The sequence below is a fragment of the Ochotona princeps genome, chromosome 23 (assembly GCF_030435755.1).
Source record: "Ochotona princeps isolate mOchPri1 chromosome 23, mOchPri1.hap1, whole genome shotgun sequence".
NCBI classification, from domain to species: domain Eukaryota; kingdom Metazoa; phylum Chordata; class Mammalia; order Lagomorpha; family Ochotonidae; genus Ochotona; species Ochotona princeps.
Window position 1 is genome coordinate 36,438,855 of NC_080854.1, and position 21,613 is coordinate 36,460,467.

General features: G+C 44.7%; 1 protein-coding gene across 1 annotated transcript in view; it reads right to left on the reverse strand.

Annotated features, from left to right (window-relative positions):
- Nucleotides 1-21,613, reverse strand: part of ADCY2 (adenylate cyclase 2) — a 319,427-nt gene that overhangs the window by 284,006 nt on the left and 13,808 nt on the right. Inside the window, exon 2 of the mRNA XM_058680233.1 lies at nt 14,255-14,452. Coding sequence (XP_058536216.1) covers nt 14,255-14,452 — 198 coding nt within the window. The remainder of the gene's footprint in view (nt 1-14,254; nt 14,453-21,613) is intronic.

Consider the following 21,613-nt stretch of genomic DNA (forward strand, 5'->3'; position numbering starts at 1 on the left):
CGTCCATCACGGTGAAGTGTTTTGCAAAGACGTTGCTAGCTTTTTTGTTTCTGCTTGTCTTATTATTAAGTTGTCGAGATCTGTTATCTATCCTAAATACAAATCTTTCCAGGCATACATTTTCTGTTTTTCCCTGCCTGTGGCTTGCAGTGTCATGTTTATAACACTGCCTTCACATGATGAGTTTCTAATTTTGATCAAATCAAAAGTATTTTTCATAAAAATATACATACCAGGAATTTTTAAAAAAATGTGTGTGGGTATTCTATTTTAAAATAGCTTTCTAATTCAAGGGTACTAAGGCCTTCACTCATAGTTTTATATCTGACATTTAAGTTTCTGATTCATTGTGTTTTAACTTTTATGTACTGATATTGTGTGAGTTAAGGGTAGGAATCTTATTTTTGGACAAATCTCTAATTTTTCTAGCTGCAAGTATGAACAAGTTTACATTTTTTCCCATTGGGTTGACCTGAAATACTTTCAAAATCAAACTGAGCATAGATCTGAACTATCTGTAGAGAATCAGGCATATCCTAATCACCCTTAATTGCCTGTGCTTTACATAACACCATATTATCCTCATTATTGGAGCTTTATAGTCAATCTTGAGATCTAGTAGAGAAGGATCTTCATGTTCTGATTTTCTTTTTTGGGGGGAGAGGGTGCTTATCCTGGGTTTTATATTGTACTTGCATATATAATTTAGAACAAACTTGTTAACTTCTGCAAAATGGCTCATTGGATATTGGTTTGAAAGCTGTTTTTTGAAAAAGAAAAAAAAAACTGATATAGCATTGGCCCAACTAGTCCAAAGGAAAAAAGGAAGAAGATACAAATCAATAAAGTCAGAGATAAAAATGTAATAACAGACACCACCGAGATAAAAAGAATCTTCAGGAACTACTGCAAAGAGCAGTATGCCAACAAATTGGAAAATCTAGAAGAAATGGACAGATTTCTGGACAGATACAGTCTACCAAAGTTTAATCATGAAGGCATAGAAAACCCAAAGACAGCAATAACTAAGAGACTGGATTGCCAATAAATACCCTCTCACCAGAGAAAAGCCCAGGACCAATGGCTTCACTGCTGAATTCTACAAAATGTTTCACAATGAACTAACTCTAATTATTCTCAAACTATTCAAAACAATTGAAAGGGATCTTCCCAATCTCCTTCTAAGAGGCCAGCATCACATCAATTTTAAAACCAGAAAAAGAAGCAACAAAGAAAGTGAAGTGCAGACTATTACCTTGATAAACACAGATGTAAAAATCTTTAATATCAGCTAATCAACACACAGCACTCACCTGGCCTAAGTGGGATGAATCCCTAGTATGCAAGAATGGTAAAACAGATGCAAATCAATAAATGTGATACATCACATCAACAAACAGAAGAATAAAAACCATATGATTATCTCAACGGATGCAGAACAAGCATTTGATAAAATGTAATTTCCTTTCATCTCTCTCTCTCTCACACACACACACACACACCCCTTCAGAAAATTGGGTATAGAGGCAGCAGTCTTCATCTCAATCAAGGCAAGACAAACCCACAGCCTTCATCACAGGGAACATGGGAAAAGTCAGACACATTTCCACTGAGATCTGGAACTGGACAAGGCTGCCCAACTCTCACCACTGCTATGCAACACGGTCCTGGAAGTTTTCACCAGAGCCATTAAGCAAGAAAAATAAATCAAAGGATACAAATGTGACAGGAGGAAGTCAAATTATCCCTGTTTGCAAATGACATCATCTTACGTATCAGGGAAACAAAAGACTCTGCTAAGAGGCTGCTGGAACTCACAAGACATCTTGGTAAGGTTTCAGGATATACAAACAAATTATGGGATTTGCTGAAATGTTCATAGTATTTCCTTCTTATAGTTTACAGTTTGCAGGATAGGACTATCCTTCTCACATTCCCATTAGTGATTATCTTTTTTCTAACTTTATTTTCTATCAGTCTAGAGTTTTGTCAATTTTATTAATCACCTCAAAGAACTAATTTGAGTTATATTGGTTTTTCTGTTCATGATTTAATTGTCTTCTATTCTTAATTTCCTTCTGACAATTTGCAGTTCCTTTCTTCAAGATGGAAACTTAAGTTACTCACTTTAGCTTTATTTTTCTTTTGGTGTAAACACAGAATGCTATCCATTTTCAATCTAGCCCAGTTGTTGTATCTTATAAATCATGATGCACGGTGTATTGCTTTCACTAGCTTCCAGTTACTAACTGCCCCATACTTGCTCTAGGATTCAAGGGTTACTTAGAAGTAGGTTGGTTACTTCCCAATTCTTTCTGGACTTTCCAGATTTATGTTATTTATTTCTAACTCAAATTCATCAAAGCCAGAGAGCGTACTTTGTGTGATAACAATCCTTTTAAACCTATGGAAACTTCCAGGGCACAGAATATTACTATCTTGGTAAATATTACACAAGCACTAGAAAGTGTATAGATAGATAGATAGATAGATAGATAGATAGTTAGAGAGAGAGAGAGAGGGAGAGGGAGAGAGAGAGAGAGAGAGAGAGAGAGAGAGAGAGAGATTCATTCTATAGCCAGGGATATGAGAATTCTGAAGACATCAATTAGATGAATGCTTGGGACTGCCTCTCAAATGCCCTCTGTTTTGATTCTCTGTTTTATCGTCCCATTAGTTATTGAGAAGAAATATGCCAGTGAAACTGGATTATTACATCCTTATTGGCCAGCCTACTTCTAAGCTCATGTATGACAGGACTTCAAAAACTCATGAAAACAAGACAAAAAGAGAGCTTATTTTTACATAAAAAACATTTTAAAATCCATGAATAGTTGTTTTAAAAAAAAAACATGCTCACGTTTCATGAACATTTTGACAGCTCTTCATATTTTGTCCTACTTTTTAGCTACGATGGAAGACTAAATCACTGGTATTCAAAAAAACTAATTATGCTTTAGAATTAATGTGATAAAATTACCAACATCAGCTTACTGCAGATAATTCAATCAATCCTCAGTACCCACAGCTTATCTTTAAAATAAAAACAGAATGTAAATAAGCAAACAAAAACAAGCACAAGCCATGTGTTGGAGTCACATTTGGTAAAAGAACTTCACCTTTGGCTGAAGATGGTATTGTTAGCAAATCTGCAAAAGCTGGGAGGGCACAAGGAATTATTCCCTGTGATTTCAGAGGGAGTACAGCCCTGCCCTTCCCCTTCGCAATTTAGGCTGCAGACATGCCAATGTCTGTGTAAGAAATCAAACGCTTGGTGAGTAGACAGTGCCCTGGCACTGGACACAGGTCCTGCAAAGCAGCTGACTCAGGGCCCTAGCTCAGTTCAGCTTTTCTCCTCAATGCTGCTCCTGGTGAGCCATCAGTCACTGCCCCTGCATGCTGGGCACAATTGTTAGAAGAGAAAACCTGATTTCAAAGCACCTGCTGTGGTTGGCATCCAGTGACAGTAGCTGCAGCTCTCATCAAGGAGATGCATGCAGGGCCCACAAGTGCAGAGAAACAGTAGTCTCCATGTCCAGGCTGGCGAAACCAAGATCCAGGAGTGTCTACAAGCTCACAATTTCCACTGCAAGACTGCTAAGGCTCCAGTGTTAGAGTTCCTTCCAAAATCCATACTGAGCCTCCATCCTCCATGCAACAGCACTCAGAGGCCAGGCCTGGAAGAGGGAACTGGGTCCTGAGAACGCCTCCTGCATGGATGCTTTATAAAAGGGTGTGATCATCCTCTCTTGTCCACGGAGGATACAGCAGACTCTCGCTTTCAGGCCTCTCATCTTCTCCCAAGTGATCATGCAGCAAGAATCGGTACCTTGGAAGCAGCAAGCACACCCTCACCAGGCCTGTGACACACACATACTGCAGTGCAACTGTCTCAGCTCCAGTACTGTGAGGAACAAACCTCTGTGCCTGGTAAACCACTTCATCGGTGATGGATTTTTAAAGATTTATTCATTTATTTGAAATTCAAAGTTACAGAGAGAGATGAAGAGAATGAGGTCTTCTGCCCGTTCACTCCCCAAACAGCTGCACCAGCTGCTCTGGGCCAGGCTGGAGCCAGGAGCTTCTTTCAGAACTCCTATGTAAGTGCAAGGGCCCAAGCAACTGAGCCATCCACTGCTGCCGTTCTCAGGCTCATTATCAGGAGGTTGTATCAGAAGTGGAGCAGCTAGGACAGGAACCAGTGCCCAGACAGGATGCTGGCATGACAGGTAATGGCTTTACCTTCCATGCCATAGCACCAGACCCTGGAGGGTATTGTTACAACGGTAAAGGGCAAAGGTTGAAAGGCTCTAACAAGTAAATGATGTGAACTCAATATGTACCTCTAGTCTCAGTTTTATTGTGGTTATTCCTGGACCAGAGATAGAAAAGGCAGATAGCTTGGCCAAAACATCTAAAAGTGCTCAAAAGACAGCATGCACACAGATGGGCCCTCTCCCACGCATATCCTCTCCTGCAACACAACTTCCCCAGTGTCCACACCACACCTGGCTCCCCTCCCAATCCACCACCTTCTGCAGGTTAGGATTATTGGGTTATAAGTATGAAGGTGCAAAGCCCCAGCCAGAGGAGTGAGCTGATGGGATGGCTGACAAGACAAGCCCACGAGTTGGTTTATGCTTACAGCTTCCGCTGATATCAAAATCCATCCTAATATAAAAAAAAGCAAGGTTCACATGAAAAACATACATCAGCCAAGCACTGTGCAGTGTATTGGGAGGGTGGCCACAGCCATGATTGACAGACAGCCTATCCACCGCTGCTCCTCATCAAGAGCTGCATGCACACGCCCCTCCTCCGCAGGGCAGGCTCTGGGCTTGAAGGCATGTGCTTTGCCCCTGCCTTAGAATCCAGTGCAGATGACATTAGTGGCTGCTGAGAAAAGGAAATTTGAAATACAGAATACCAGAGAAGTGAAGTGAGGTGTTGCTTAGCAACTCTAAGTAGGAAACGATTTAAACTCTGGCTTTATTTTTCCTGAGAAGTCGCTGCTTTTGCCTAAGACTCTGGAGTTCACTTCCTCTGTTGTGGCCACTTCCCTGCTCAGGTGCACCACCCCCACTTCCCTGCTCAGGTGCACCACCCCCCGCCCCCCACTTCCCTGCTCAGGTGCACCACCCCCCCACTTCCCTGCTCAGGCGCACCACTCCACACCCCCCACTTCCCTGCTCAGGTGCACCATCCCCCACCCCCCACTTCCCTGCTCAGGCGCACCACTCCACGCCCCCCACTTCCCTGCTCAGGTGCACCACCCCCCGCCCCCCACTTCCCTGCTCAGCTGCACCACCCCCCGCCCCCACTTCCCTGCTCAGGTGCACCACCCCCCGCCCCCACTTCCCTGCTCAGTTGCATCACCCCCCGCCCCCACTTCCCTGCTCAGGTGCACCACCCCCCGCCCCCACTTCCCTGCTCAGGTGCACCACCTCTCACCCCCCATACATGGAGCTCTAAGCTGATGGAATCTCCATCGTCTTAGCCACCCACTCTCTGAAGTCTCCTGTAACAGCACCCAGCTTCAATGGGAGAGGATTGCTGGACAAACATAGCCATTAAGAAACTCATTCGGGGGCACGTAATGCCAGAACAGATGTTGCAGAAGCCTGGAGAATGTTCTTCCTGCCTTGCAAAATCTCAGCTCTTCGAGGGAAACATCAAATTTCAGAATGCTGTGAGGAAGGTTTCTTTCGCCATCACACAGACCTTCCTGGGGTGTCCCTGGGAGCTGCGCACATACAGCTTGCTTTCCCCACAGTGAGCAAGCACATCCATACATGCCCACAGTGAGACCACAGGCTGCACTCAGGGGCCAACCACAGCCCAGAGAGATTAAGACAGACCCAGACAGGAAATAAGCACAAGGACTATAACAATTTTGTTTATATAACTGTGAGATGCTGGTCTCAATATAAAGGGAACAACAAATCCTCCAAAGTAGTATAGCTCTATATGCATACATATATACAGATATCATGCATAGATACATACAGATGTACACGGATAGATATGTAAGCATACATACATATAGATACACATATGTGTGATCACATACCCACATGTAAAAGGACTCTTGTTCCTTCGGCCAACTCACTCACAGCTCTGTTCTTGACTCACTTAAGAAGTGCAAACGGCTCCAGGTGCAAACACCAGCTAACAATCCATAGCAGTGACAGTGCCAAATGTTGGCCTCTCTGAATGGAACTCCTCCAACCAGTTCCCTCCCCAACACAGAAGTAGCTCAGACAGAGCAATCCAGAGTTCTCAACTGTACCCTGTCCCTGCCACATGACCCAATAAGGCACAATAAGAAGAGACGTGCCCCTACAGTACTGATGGTGCTAGATGCCATGTTCAAATTCCAGTTCTCCCAGCTGTGTGACTTTTGGAAAGGTGCTTAACTGTTCTGGGCCTCAATTGTCTTGTCAACAAAATCTAGGAATAACATTGCTTATCAGACAGGGTTGTGGATCAAGTAATTTATCTACAGGAAGTGTCGGGTGTGCACAGGAGGCAAGTGGGCGGCCACATTCCCCGTACTCGCTCAGTTTCCACCACTGGAAGTGTGATCACTGTTATGTGGACTGTGCTGTGTGCTGGGAGCCGAGCAGCCAGCAAAAATGCCTCCCAAGGCACATTAAATGTGGGCTGGGACAGATGATGCATGCCAGAGGGCATGGGGCTGAGCCCAGGCCATGCCCTAGGAACGCTTTAGTTAAGACATTGGCCTATGGGTCCTACAGGCCCAACAGAGCTAGGCCTATGCTCTTGCCGATCAATGCACAGGACAGAGGAAAAGCAGCAGAGCTACTGTTCCAGAAACATCCACGGGAAGAGTTCAATGAGGCAGGAGCAGGTCTGAGAAGGCCCAAGAGAGGTATAGAGTGAATCCTAGCTCACTGCACAGCCAGGAAGACTTCCAAGACCTCTGACATGGAAGCTGGGTACAGGGAAGTCTCAGAAACACCACTGCTGCCCAGCAACCAGAAATGTGAGAATGTCTCAGAAGGACCCACAGCAGGGTGTGCCAGGCTACCAAACCTCCTGGAACTCGTACTCATCAGCACAGGTTAGCAAGGAAAAAACATTGATAACTGAGATAATGTTAATGATTTTTTTTCATTTGCTTGGGTTTGTACTTTAAGTGAAGTTTAAAATGCCCCTGAGGAATCGCCCTGGTCTAGGACGGCTGGCAGAGGTGGATGCCTGGGAACGAGAAAGGGCTCCCCAGCAGGCATCTCACCATAAGCTCCTGCAGCAGTGAATCCATCCTTTAACAACATTCCAGTTGACTGCACTCAGGGCAAACCAAACAGACTGCACCTCTCAAAGGATAAAGATGTCTTTCTTTTCACCATTTACCCACTCCCCGCCACAAACACAAAAGATGTTTGCACACGGATGTCCTATTTTTGCTAACAAAAACCACACATTTACACATGCTGAATATGCTGCAAGTTTGACAGGTTTTCAGGTGACTGGACAAAGAAAGCCTCTTCTCTCTCTGGGGCAAACTGCTAATTTAACAATCTGCCCAAAGAATTCAATGTGGTTCCCCAGTCAAGCTTGAAATGAGGGTGTCAGAAAGGGAGGTTTTTAACTGCACTCAGTGAGCTCTTAGTAAGGGAGAGATGTGGAGAAATGGTGTCATGGGCAAACAGGCCTTGGTGTCTAACCTACGCTTGACCACCCCAGGCCCTGCTTGTGACATGGGGCAGGGATCTATAAAAAGCAATTGGAACAAGTGCACTAGTGATAAAACAGGCATGAAATCAAACAGCAAGGTGAAGTTCGAATTCCATGTTCCATGAGTTTTCTGAAGACGAGGAGGTGAAGGAGAGGCTGAAGAGAGGTCTACAAGTGAAGGGGTGCCACGGCTTGAAGGCAGCAAAGTCGCAAGAGGCAGGAAAGTTTTCTCGCCTGGAGCTTTCGCAGAGGGTATGGCCCTGCCAACCCCATGGTTTCAGACACGTGGCATCCAGGGTTGTGACACTGAATGCATTCTGGGCGTGGCCAAAGGATGCAGGTTACATGGTGGTATTTGGCTCCAACGGCACTAAGACATTTCTCCCACATAATGTTGTGGGACCAGCCCCTGCTCTTCTACAAGCAGTGATCTGCCTCTAGCCAGCACATTCTCCTTGCCCCTCGTGTTCCCACTGTATGACACCTAGGTGAGCGAAGCATTTCTGGATGCCACCTATCAAGGTTGATGAGCCTCTTCCAGGAGCTCCAGCAGGCCATGCAGCCCTGACTCCCTTCTCCTCTAGCATGGTAAAGACTGCTGGGCAGGGATCAGTCACCACTGAGCCCAAGAGGAATACATGTACTCCAGACACTGCCAGTGAGTTCCTGTGGATGAAAATCTTCCTGTTGACCTAATGGGACAGATAGAAAACAGGTCAACAGGAAGATTTTCATCCACAGGAACTCAATGGCAGTGTCTGGAGTACATGTATTCCTCTTGGGCTCACTGCACAATGGTTTAAGAATATCTAATGGCCATGTACATCTTTGGAGCAGAATATGGATCAGAGTTAGCAGGCACCAGCAGGTGTATGGTTAAGACTCAGCATTTTCCTTACGTAACTCCACATAATCCACACATATTCTGTGAGCTGGGTACCATATTACTCCAACTTTAGAGCTACAGGAACAAAATTAGAGATGGTGTGAAGCACTTTGTCCACGGCCAAGCTTCTGGTGAGTTGGAGAGGGTGGGACTTGAGAGGTCAGCTCTTAGTCCTAAGACCAGGAGTCGTTGGCTGGGGTAGCTTCACCTGCAGGGAACAGTCAGCCACATCTGGACACATCTCTGATTTGTTGTGACTTGGTGAGTGGTTTCTGTTGTCATCTAATGGGTAGAAGCTACTGAATCCTAACAATTTGCTGCCCAGTCTGCACCCTGAAGAGTAGTCCCAGCCATTAGGAAATCTGATCTGAAAAGTCTTGTGCGATCCAACACTGACCCTGGGTCACGCCTTTTAAAGATGGTTCTTAAACTCTCAGCAAGTGGGATTCTGTGAAGTTGCCAGGACTTGACTGAAGAGTGATTCTGATTGCTTTGACCAGGCAGAAAGAAGTGTGTACAGTGAGTGATGAGAAAACACAGGAGGATTCAAGGTTGACAGGCTTGAGGAGGCTGATGAAATAAGCGAAGTGGTAAAGGAACCAACACCTTCAAGGAATTTCCCCTCACAAACCTGGACTCTGTGTGGGGTCTTTCTGGCACTGTGATTTTTATCCAGCACAAGGCAGCCCTGCCTTGTATGTCCCTTCTGTGGAGTATTGCTGGGACCACCCAGCTGATGCTGCTTCCACAAAGTTACCTCTTAGATAAGAGCAATTCTAATACAGATCTTGCAGATGCTTCCAAAACTCTCAGCAAAGATCCATCTGCAGAGTGTGGATGTCTTAGCTCTGGTTGAGTCGTGACTGTTTGCCTTAGGCAGAAGCTGTTTCTGCTTGTGTCTTGCTTGGACTATTCTGTGAGATGCCCTCATTTGTGTTCTGCTTCCCCATTGACAGAGCAGATAAAGAGGCCACAGAGACAACTCTTGTTGTATTTAGTCTTTTCTCTGAATGGCTGGAAGGTACTTGAGCAATTTTAAATTCACAGGTAGCAGAAGAGTAGTGAAAACTTAACCTGACCCAAAGAGAAGTCTGGCCTTCCCGTCAGCTTCTATGAAATTGTCCAGATTCTTGGATTGTGTCATATTTGTCTGTGATTTGGTGATCAGCCAGTCTAAATGTTAGGTAGCATTAGTCTCCAGAGCATAGTATGTGCTTGAGCCCAAGTAAACATCTCTAGACACTAAGTGCTCAGTTGAGTTTCTATGGCTGATAGTGCTCCAAAGCAACTGTTACACAGCATTGTCAAGGGCGTAGTACTGTCCATAGAGAGGACAATGATCACCGGAAACTTCCCTGAACCTTCCCAGGGCTTATGTTCATCTGGGTTTCCCAGGTAACAATCCTTAACCCTGGTGTATCAGCTCCTGTGAGTTCCGTGCAATCTACCATCAACCTATCCAATTTCTGGATGGCCCCAGGCTCCACTCCTGGGTTGTGCCAGGGGCAAAGGTCCACAAGGACTATTTCGCCTATACAGGTAGGACAGCAGACACTCTTGCATGACTTCACAACACTGGGCACAATGAACCTACTGTGAAGCCTCTTGATGGCTGGTGATCGTGAAGAACCTACATCTATGCTGTCTCCATGAAAAGATGACAGAGAGTAGACTCCTAGGAAATATGATACAACAATTCCAATTAACCCCTTTGAGCAAGGTAAGGAGGGCAAAGTTTCAAGCTCCAGTGAAGGGAAGGGGTTCAAAGGGACCCTACTCTGGAAATGGTTCCCAAACAAGGCAGACACCTGCCGCGTGCCTGACTCAGGAACATTACCTAAAAGTAGCTGCAACCACTGAGTCCAATTGTGGCCTCTGCATAGCTGTACTCCACGAGGGACCCCAAGCCACCAGCTGCTTTGGCCATTCCACAAGATCAAAACAGGACACTCAGTTGAACTTCCACAGAAAAGCCAGACCTTTTGAAAGACAATCACACAATGACTGGGGTTATGCGTAAGGGCAGAAGTAAAAACACTCCAATTCAAGAGCAGCCGGAAACAAAAATATCCAAGCACATGGGGAGCTCTATTGCCAAGAAATCTGGCCAGGAAATTCAACATCTGACGGAAATCAGTCTCAAAAAAGTGGAAGTAAAGCGACTATGAAATAAGGATGTTTAAGATCCTTCAAGAGACTTTTATAAGCAGATAGATAGCATCAATAAAACCAAAATGCATGTTATAAAACCAAAATAGCCAAGAACAGAATGAGCGGATACAAAGAATATCAACACCGAGAAACACAGAATTAGGATGAAGTATGACCACCACTGTGGCTTGGGGTGGTCTGTGCCTGCCCTGTGGATCCACTGTGACTACAGGCTTGGCTCCCTATTGAGAGGGACCTGGTGGGAGGTCCTCGGCTCCCTGTACATGTGTTCTCAGCAGCCAGTCCTCGTGCTGCCCCCTGAGTTCCCACAAGAGGATTGTTGCCAAAGCCTGAGCTGCTCCCACCTCCCTCTCTGCTCCAGGCTCAGGCCCCCACACCACTACCCATGCCACAAGGTGAGAAGTGGCTATCCCCAATCCTGCACCTCAACTCAACTCAACCTCTAACTTTAAGCTAAATACACCTCTCCTTCAGGAGAGACCTATGGTGGCTATTTTGTTGGAAGGTTAAAAGCTGAGTGATTTAGCCATCTGCTAACAAACTCTTCAGACAAGTAGTGATCGCCTACATCCTGGTGGGTGGCTTCTCTTGGATGTAAGATAACCCCAGCTCTGCCATGAGCATATGCTCCAGCAGGGGCGATAACCAGTGAACAGAGAAGACTGCGCAATGCGACTACCAGGTCTGTAATTTTCCCCGGGTGCCATGGTAACACTCAAGGAGGGTGACGGAGGTAGCCTGTTTGGGTGGTGTACCAAGAGGTGAGAAAGCCAAGCATCCTGTGGAAGAAGATTCCAGGCTAACAGGAGAACCTTATTCAGATTAACCAGTTCTATGGAAAACATTGACAATGTAAACATTATTTACTGGTACAAATTTAGATGTTCCATTTAAGCTGAAAACAGACTGGCACCATTTACATTCTGCTTTTCACCTAGGACTCAGAAGCCCTGGCTAACACAATTAGATAACGCACTAAGAGTGAAATGAATCCAGTGTAGAGAAGGGAAAGAGAAACTTCTATCTGCAGGTAACATTACCACCTATGCAAATGAAGCGAGTCTCTCCAAGTAACAGAATTACTACAGTCTGTCAGACCACAGTCTGCACATGAAATAAAACACAATGGATATTTTAATGCATCAACACTAACAAGAAAAGGTGGTTTCAAAAATTGGGTATATAAGAAAAAAAGCCCTAGGCATTTAAGAAAAAGTCTGAGGAAATTCGTATTCTACAAAGAAAAACTATCTTTGCAGGACATAAAGTTAGCAAAGACAGGGTGTGTGTGTGTGGGGGGGGTGAATTCAGGTCATTTCACTAAATGGAAAGACCCAACACTGATAACACATCTCTGGAATTAGAAAAAGACTGATATTACTTAATTGAAATATGGAGAAAGAGAGAGAGAGAGATTGTCCAACAGCTGGGAGCAAGGTGGAAGCCAGGAGCAAGCATTTAACCCAGGTTTCCTTCATGTGTGATATGATCCCAAGAACTTGGGTTGTCACGTTGTGCCTTGCAGTATCAGCTTATTAATTCATCACTTTCACTTTCAAACTAATAGTTCAGAAATTCAACATAAATTGAGATAAAAATGGATTTTCATTGACAACGACAAACTGCTTCTGTAAGCAAACAAAACCATGAGCAGAAAACAGAAAAGAACAAGCAGAGGCTACGCGTCCCCTCAGACAGCAAGGCTTCCTACACGATTGTGTCATGGAAGCAGGCGTGTCAGTGCCAGAGCAGCTCCCAGGCTGGCACCATGCAGCAGCCGCTGATGGTGCTGCTTATGTTAACTGTGTCAGGACAGCAGGAGGGGAGTGGGACTCCTGTGCACTGCAGACACTTGGGAAGTCAGGAGCTTGGGTAAAGAAGCAAGCAAGGAACTGGCCAGAGCCTCGGAGCTCCTGCCCATTGCCCTATTAGCCTGGAGGGGACAGTGGTGAATGAAGGGGGAGCCACACATTCATAATGCAGTTTTGGTTTGTTGTTGCTGCTGTATTGCTGTTTTAGTTTGTTTATTTATCTTGTCATTCCATAATACAGCTTCATAGGCTCCATATTTCCCTTCTCCCTCCCACCCCCCACCTATGGAACCAGACAAAATGATTTGAATTCACTCAGCCCTTTCCCTTTTCCGGAAGAAACTGAAGTCACATGTCCACTTGCTGATGGACCCTACCGGAAAACACCTTGAGACCCAGCTGGAATGCTCTCAGCTGTTAACGTATGATAACATTCTGTCCCTGGGCAGGCTTGATGCGCAAGCCCTCTGTCCCCATCTGTCCCTCACATTCCCCCTTGGTCTCCCAATTCCCCTTCCGCTCATCTCACTGTAGTGCTTCTCCCTTGCTCATTTCTTCATCCTTCTCCACTCTCACCTCTGGGACTTGATGTCCTCACCAATCCTGTCGATGGCCCCCTGGCTGCCCAATCCATGCTATCCATGGACAGTCACACTAACCCAATGCTTTCATGGCAAGCTCTATGCTAAGAGCCCATTAATGCTTATCTCCAGTCCATACCTGTGTCCAAGATAGCAAACTACTCAGCAAGCTGTCACACAAGCAGATTATGAGAAAACACTCACACGGCAGTACCAAGAGAGAAAGACCTGTTCATTAGGCACACTGTCCTATAGGCAGCATTTTCTAAGAAGTAGCCTCACTGGATACAAAGGAAAGCAATGCAGGCTCAGCAGGGATGTGAAAGAATGCTCACAATGTGATGTGAGCAGGTGAACGGGAAAATCAGTGTTACCCAGAGTCTAACAGTAGGAAGATTCTCATAACTGAACTCACACTCATGGGTCACAACCAGTGTTAGAGGGTAGAGGGACAGGGTAAGGTTCTGAGCCCAGAATTTTTGAATACAGGAAAATTAGTTGGGGACTTGGAAATGAGAGAACAGTCATAAACCCTGCAGTGCAAGACATAGAGAAGCAAAGCTCAGCCCTGCAAAGCAGTGACCTGTCAGAGCCCTGACTGCCAGCAGGACTGAGTCCTGCATACCAGGGCACCTCCAAGGTGGTCACCCAAAGACTGCTCTCTGGATCTGGCTTAGTCCACCTTGATGTGAGCAGGAGGTATAAGATTTAGGGTTCTGTTCTGTAGCATTCTGATGGACTCTACCAGAACAAGCCTGGAGGCTCCACACCTATTAATAACAACAAGCTGCATATTCCAAGGTTGCCTGGGGGATTATTAAAAATGTTTTCAATAAAACGAAATCAAATGATGTGCAGCTGAAGGGGGAGTGGGACACACTAACGAGCCTGGCTTAATCTTTCTGCAGTGTATACACATATCGAACTGCACTGTATTCTGGAAATATACACAAATTACTTTTGCCAATTATAATAAAGTTTAAAATGTATACTTGCCTGAAGAAAGTTTTTTTCCCAAGTTACAGGTCTCCCATGTATAGTTTAGGGCCAATTTAACGAATCACAGGACAGAAAGCCATGTTTGAGAAGTATCAGCTCCTTACCTGGTCCCAGGGAGAGACGGTGCCACCAAAGCACATAAACAGGAACCCCATGGCCACGAGGCAGATCCAGATCACCAGGGAGAAGAGCCTCAGCAGCTTCTTAAACACGGCCTCCACACACACCAGGATGAAAACGGCGAAGAAAATGGCCAGAGCCGTGGGCACTGTGATTAAAAATGCGACATGGTCTTCCACTTCCTGTGGAAAGGGAAGGAAACACCAAGAAGTTACCACTGTGAGAGCAATACCGCAGTTTGTTCCAATGTCATCAGCACTCATCAACACCAAAACACCGTGGGATTAAAAAAGTATTTCAAAAGTCAAATAGTTTCAACTTTCAAAAATGCACATTTTATACTAAATGATCATGATTTTTTTCCTACATAGCTAAACCATCACTAGCTGATTAAAAGAGGCAAAGCGGTCTACCATCATATTTATATTTTCCTTAATCAATGCAGAAATACTTTCTGTTCAGAAGTGAATGCAAGCAAAGCAGAGTTGGAGAACCCAGTCTCCGAGCAGAAGGAAGGCAGCCATCTTCACAGGCTCCACCAGGGCATCCTAAGAACATTGGCCTAGGAAATCAAGTCCTTTTAAAGAATGTGAAACAGTTCGTGAAACATTTGTGATTTCAACTATTTCAGCCTCTGATGTGATGAGAGCTTTAACTTTAGTGCATGCTCATTAATATTTTAGCAGAATCAAAGGTTAATAGAAAAGGGTCAGGAAACATGAAGTATAGAAGGTGAAGGAGCAGGAAGCGCTTACAAGAGAATGCCACATTTGCTTCTGCACCACCCCCACCTCTTCTGGGCTCCAGCAACAAAAACAGAATGAGCATTTGTGTTCAATCTCCTACTGATGCATTTTGCTGAATTTGTTTTTACATGCTATTTCTCTTTCTAGCCGCAAACAAGGCCTCCATTTTCAGTTTGCACAATTTCAGCACCATGCAATGGACAGCACTTCCACTTTGATCACAGAAGCATGCTTGCTGGTGGGTTGGCAACTGCAGCAGCTGGGACCCACTCTCATCCCATCACCAGACCATCAGGGTTCAAGCACCAATCCCAGATTCCTGCAAGTGTGTGCCCTGAAAAACTTGGGAGATGAGAGCTCAATCTGGGCTCCTGGCTTCAGCGTGGTCTGCCTCTGTTACAGGCATTTGAGGAGTAAAACAGGGTAGACAATCTGTAATCTGACTATCCGTATTTCAAATAATATGGGGTGATGGCATGGAAGAAATGTGGACCAAGTCCGTAGCTTCTGCAATATTCTGTGCCGGACACTTGCTATCAGATTGATGGGATGGATCAAAGTGTGAGGTCTTTATTACTCATTTATTTAAGGTGTACCCATGTGTAATTAATGAAATATCTATAGAAGCTCAATTTTGTCCAGGACTCTAAAACCTCCCACTGGCATTTCAAAATAAATCTGGGACGCAGGAAGCAGCTTTATTCAAATACTAGAAAACAGTTATCCCTAACCTTTACTGCTGAGTTTAGGGTCCACTTCATCCTATCATCAACTCTGACCTCATGCCAGAGAGTTTCACACAATAACCATGGAATGAAATATAAGGGGAGATGAGGAAGATGGGAAAGCAGAACAGATCCACCTGCAACCCACTGGAATCATATGCATGACTACGACGGAAAGAGCAGTAGTCCCAGAGACAGAGGTTGCCCCAATGCAGCCCTTCCAACAGCCAGGGAGCAAAGTGGTTGACCCTAAGAGTTTTTCCTGCAATGCTGCTTTGCAAAGACTGATTCAGGGTAGGTATTCGGCATAGCAGTGAAGACCCTGCTTGGCACCCACACCCCATCTTATAGCAGAGCACCTGGATTCGAGTCCCTGCTCTGTACACCATTCCAGCTTCCTGTTCAGGCACACGCTGGGAGGCAGCGGTGATGGTGTGTGCATGGGAAGCCTGGCTAAGTTCCCAGCTCCTGGCTTTGATTTGGCCCAGTTCTGCTGTTGGCAGGCATTTGGGGAATACAGCAGAGGATGGGAACTCTCACACACTCTCAAATAAATCAAATGAACATACTTTTAAAAGTTAAATAAAAAGATGGGTCTAAAACAATACTAAGGCTCAGCGTATTATCTTGCTGGTTACAGCAAAGAAAACGCGAGATTGCTTTGGGTTCTAAACACTGGAGTGTTATTCAATTCTAAGATCAGATCACTAAGAAGTAACCATCCTGGGCTGCAGGTGTTGTCTCCCATAGTCAGTGGGTATAGTGCCTGGGTTCTACAACCCACCTTTGGAATCAAAGATGCTTTAATTTCTTTTAAAATGAGAACAAACAAAGCATAAGCTTTTAGGGTCAAAGATAATATGCCTTTATAGTAATATAATTGCAAACTGTGATATGATGGCCCTAAAATGTGATCCCAGTTGGCTGGCAGTGCACGCTCTCTCAGTAGGTGGGTTTCTGCCATTCTCCAGCAGATTCTGCACAGGACCCCCAGCTCGAGGTTAGCCTGATTCCAAGGAGACTGATGGTGTTAGGCAGCCACTTGCACCTCACCTGGACCCATTTCTACTTGGGAAGCAAGGACTCGAAGAAAGAATAACCTCAACTGAGTCTGCAGTGGCCTCTGCACAAGCTCAATATCTCCACCAATGAGAATCTGTTGTAAGAGCTTAAAAAAGAAAACCAAAGTACTCAGTAAAGATATGGTGAGGTTGGAAACTGCTTCCCTCCCTGGCATCCCTGTCGGCATCGGCACTTTTCCAAGACTCGGTAAACGACAAGGGAAACCCAAGAACCCAGGGTCACACCATTCTTCTTGGCCAGAGCCTGGGATCCCATGGCCCTACTCCTTCTCCATGGGGTCCCACAGTGCATCAAACCATAAAAGCACACCAATGCTGGTTTTCTTCTAAGTTCTCTTCAAACCTCGGAGAATCACTTGGAGTAGCTTAACATAAGCAAATTAAACACCAAAAAAACATTGCCAATGTAAACTATTTTAATACATTCTAAACCCACTTCCATTTGTGGAAAAATAAAATACCAACCAGAAAAGAAAATGTACTAAAGTGCCCTTTCTGGTACTAAAATGTCTTTAAAAGGATTTTTTCAAAGTATGTAATGCATAATCAATTAATACTAAAATGCTAAAATGCTTCTTTTAAAGCAGATTTTTCGCATTGTCTCAGCCACCGTAGTGCTAATGGGTTCTATTGCTCTCCTTAGCCCTTTTATCCTTCCAGTTTTCAGGCATTTTCTGGTAATTTGGACGCCTTCTAATTGCTTTGCCTATTAAATATCCATCATTTTTATCTATGGTGTGACAATTCCTTTGTTTTTTAAAACTCCTTCCACAGAACAGCAGTTTATATTTCCCCTCTTCTCCACATGCATTTTGGATATTGCTAAAAATTCCTAGTTTCCATTTATGTGGTAAAGAACACACAGCACTTTGCTATTTAATACAGATATTTTCACAACGTACGTTGAGGCCAGACTAAGGTAGACATTGCTATCACTTCTTGTTGTGTAACTGAGAGGCCCTAAGGTGACTTCCTTGGGTTCCATATGGCACAGATGTACCCCAAGAGATAGTGTATTGGGAAAAACAAATTCATCGTTAGCTAGGACATACACTTGAAACAGATGTTTGTGTAGAGATACATATTTTTCATATCTAAATATAAAGGAAAGATGTTTCATTCCTATCCATAAATCTCTTTATATCTTATTTTATGGTGAATAAAATGAATATAGAAGTAATTATGATAAATTTTAAAGATGCATAAATGTAACACAGTAGCCTTGAAGTGCATAAAGAAAAAAATTCAGGCAGAGGGAAAAGCAAAGTAGTGGACCAAGAGAGCCCAGCATCCCTTGCAGCTATGAACAGACCAGGCAGAGACGTGTGAACATCCTAACCAGCAAGCCTGGCCTGATCCCACTGCTCACCAGCATCCCTTGCAGCTACTAACAGGCCGGGCAAACAGAGACGTGTGAGTATCCCATTGCTCACCAGCACAACAGAGCCCTCCCAAGTACACAAGAAATGTCTATACAAAGCACATCTTGGCAACTTGGACAAAAGTCCAAAGAGACACATGCTTAAATTACATGAGAAGTAGAAAACAAAAACATAAAATTTAAAGCGACCACATACCATATGACAGGCAGTACAATTTTAAAGATGTTTTTAGTTTAAAAAAAAAAAGCAGAAACCTACAAAGAATAATGACAACAGGCTTTATCAACACTTGTGGATGCAGAGTTCTGACACTGATTTGGTTTTGCCAGAAGTAACTCTTTCAGAATCCCTTCTTCCCATGGCGATTGGTTAGATCTGAACAAAAGAGGAGTCCATGCTGGATACGGGAGGCTTCCTGGTCCAGGACGCCATCTCTGCTCAGCCTCCCCTTCTCCACGCTTCACCCTCTCTCCCAGTCAAACATGCAGAACTGAGCTCCCCAGCCTCAGCTGCCCTTAGTCTGACCAGTCAGGTTTGTCTTCACAGACACCCCTGAAAACACCCACCTGCCACCCACACCTGTGCTTCAGAGAGACTTCCAAGTTATGGCATTCCCAAACTGTGGCACAGACTGGACGCTGGCCACAGCCGACTTTACAGTGTAACCTGTGGTTCCCCCACCACAGAGCCTGGTGGGACCTGTGTCAGATAACCCACTATTGGGAAAACGGCAGGGTATCTGTGCTTCCCCTCTGATCTTGAGGTACATGGATAGACAGTTGAGAATAAGATTCTGGACCCCCTGGATCTACGGCCCAAGTGGAGCCACATCCAGGCCTGAAGAATAAAAGCAGCTTTGCTTCCCTTTGAATAAACAGGTGTCTTCCATCCAGAGGTTGAGAAGCAGCTGCCATAGTGAATGGCACTTGCAGGTTGTCTCTGCTGAGAAAGGGTATGTTTATTTTCTAAAAATAGGAGCAAACTGAATATTGGGTTGCCAGACTGGATTGTGCTAGTAAGAATCGAGATTAGTTCATCTCTCTGTTACGATTTTGACAGCAAAACTGGTGGCAGTAATTTCCTCTCCTGTATCTATGTCCTTGTAGAATCTTCTCCACACTCAGTCTGCTCCTGGCCAAGGACTCTGACAGCTAAGCAAAGGAAAGACTTGAAAATGCTGGGGGGTGGTACTTGCCCTCTCCTCTGCTGCTTTCTGGGTCCTCTGAACCCCATGTAAAGCAGGTCAGATGACCTACTAAATACAGGGAGCCATGACACCCAGTGAACTGTCACCCCTTGCAGCACCCTTAGCCGATACCCTGTCAACTGGCCACACATACCAACAAGGATGTCTTAGGCAACACAACGGCTAGCTCACCACAGAAGCTTGAGAGAGCAGCAGAGGTTGAGTTAGATCAGAGGACACAAGAGTTGCCTCACTACTATGGCCTAAATCAGAGTAGTTGCTGTGATCGGTGAATATTTGGGGTGGTCTGTTACACAGCACAGTTCATGCATACACCCTTTTTGCAGACATGTGGAAGCCCAATGTAGCCATGTAAGATACAAAAATAGATTGTATCTTTTTTTTATTCATTGATTACATTGTATTATGTGATACAGTTTCATTGGAACTGGGAATCACCCCACCCCTTAGATTGTGTCTTTCAGAGAGAGAAGCCACACTGCATCCCATCTCACTGGCTGACACTCCAGTCATTAGGTAGTGTTGTGTTCTCTTCCATTGAGCCTCTGTGGGTCACCGTGATGCCTCAACCCACAGAGAATGGCACAGTTAGTCCCAGTACCATCAGACACAGGGTCACAGAATGCAGTGACTTCCACCATACTGTTTAAGGAGGCTTAGCCTTGGAACCCAGCAACCACACGAAGAGGAAGCCAAATAATCAAGTAGTAAGAGTATGTGAAGATGCTCCAGCCAACAGCCCAAGCTGGCATGAGCTGCTAGCCAGCAATGACTACCAGAAAGACAGTGAACAATCCTAAAGCAAGGCCATCCCTGGTCCACAGAGCAGTCAAGCCAACATGAAGCCTGAAGTGAGGCCAGGTCCAGCCTTCAGGTCACCCTAGGGTATGCACAGAGCAGAGAGGGACTGTCCTTCACAATCCGACCCAGAACACTAATTCAGCAGGAGAAACGATACCGCCTTTGTCAAGGACTTACATTTTGTAAAGCTCTTTACACAAAAAATAACTATAAAATCTATTCTGAGCAATGGAAACTACTGGAAAGTGATGTGTCCCTTCAATGTGTTGGATGTTAACAGCCAAAAAAGATGAGACAGCAAAGCATTCTTATCTTCCACTGGGGAAAAACATCCAAGAGACCCTCAAAATTTTGACAGAAAATATGCCCTATACTTTAAAAAAAAAAACCTGCAAGTTAATATCACATTCCTTTGCAGCACACACACAAAAAAATCATCATCTAATTTAGTGCCCTTTATCCATGGTTTCCCTGCTCTTAGATGACCTCCCTTTGTTCTGAATTCGGGGTGACCACTGAATCACCACAATGACATCACTGTAGAGTTTTAGCAAAAATATGAAACTTAGTTGCATGAAAGCCAGCAAGACTGAGATTTTTTTTTTATTTCCACACCATAACTAGTATGTTCTGCCTGAGAAAAGGAATATAAACAGTATGAGTAGAACCAACAAAATAGATAATAAGACAAAGTATGTTCTTGAAAATGTTAAAACACATGTCTGCAGCCAGCACAGTGGCACAGCTGGTTAAGAAGTCATCTGCAACTCTAGCTTCATGTGGGCACCAGTTCAAATCCCAGCTGCTCCACTTCCAATCCAGCTTCCAGCCAATGTGCCTGGGAGAGCAGAGAAAGATGGTTCAATTACGTGGGCCTTGCTACTCAGGTACAGGACCAGGATAAATCTTCTAGCTCCTGGTTTCAGTCTGGCCCAGCCCCAGACACTGGGACATTGGAGAAGTGAACCACAGATAAGATATTCATATTCTCATATCCATTCTCTTTTTTTCTTCTGTTCTTTGTAAAATAAAACAAAAATTCAGACCTCTGCTGAGATTAATTATAGTATAAAAGAAAGCATGTAGGGGCCCTGCACAGTAGTCTAGCAGCTAAAGTCCTCGCCTTTCACGCACCAGGATTCCATATGGGCACTTATTCTAATCCCAGTGGCCCCCACTTCCCATCCAGCTCCCTGCTTGTGGCCTGGGAAAGCAGTTGAGGATAGCCCAAAGCCTTGGGACCCTGCACCCACATGGGAGACCCGAAAGAAGCTCCTGGCTCCTGGCTTCGGATCCAGCCATTGCACTCACTTGGGGAGAGAATCAACAGACTAAGATCTTCCTGTCTCTCCTCCTCTCTGCATATCTGACTTTCCAATAAAAATGTTCAAAATTTTAAA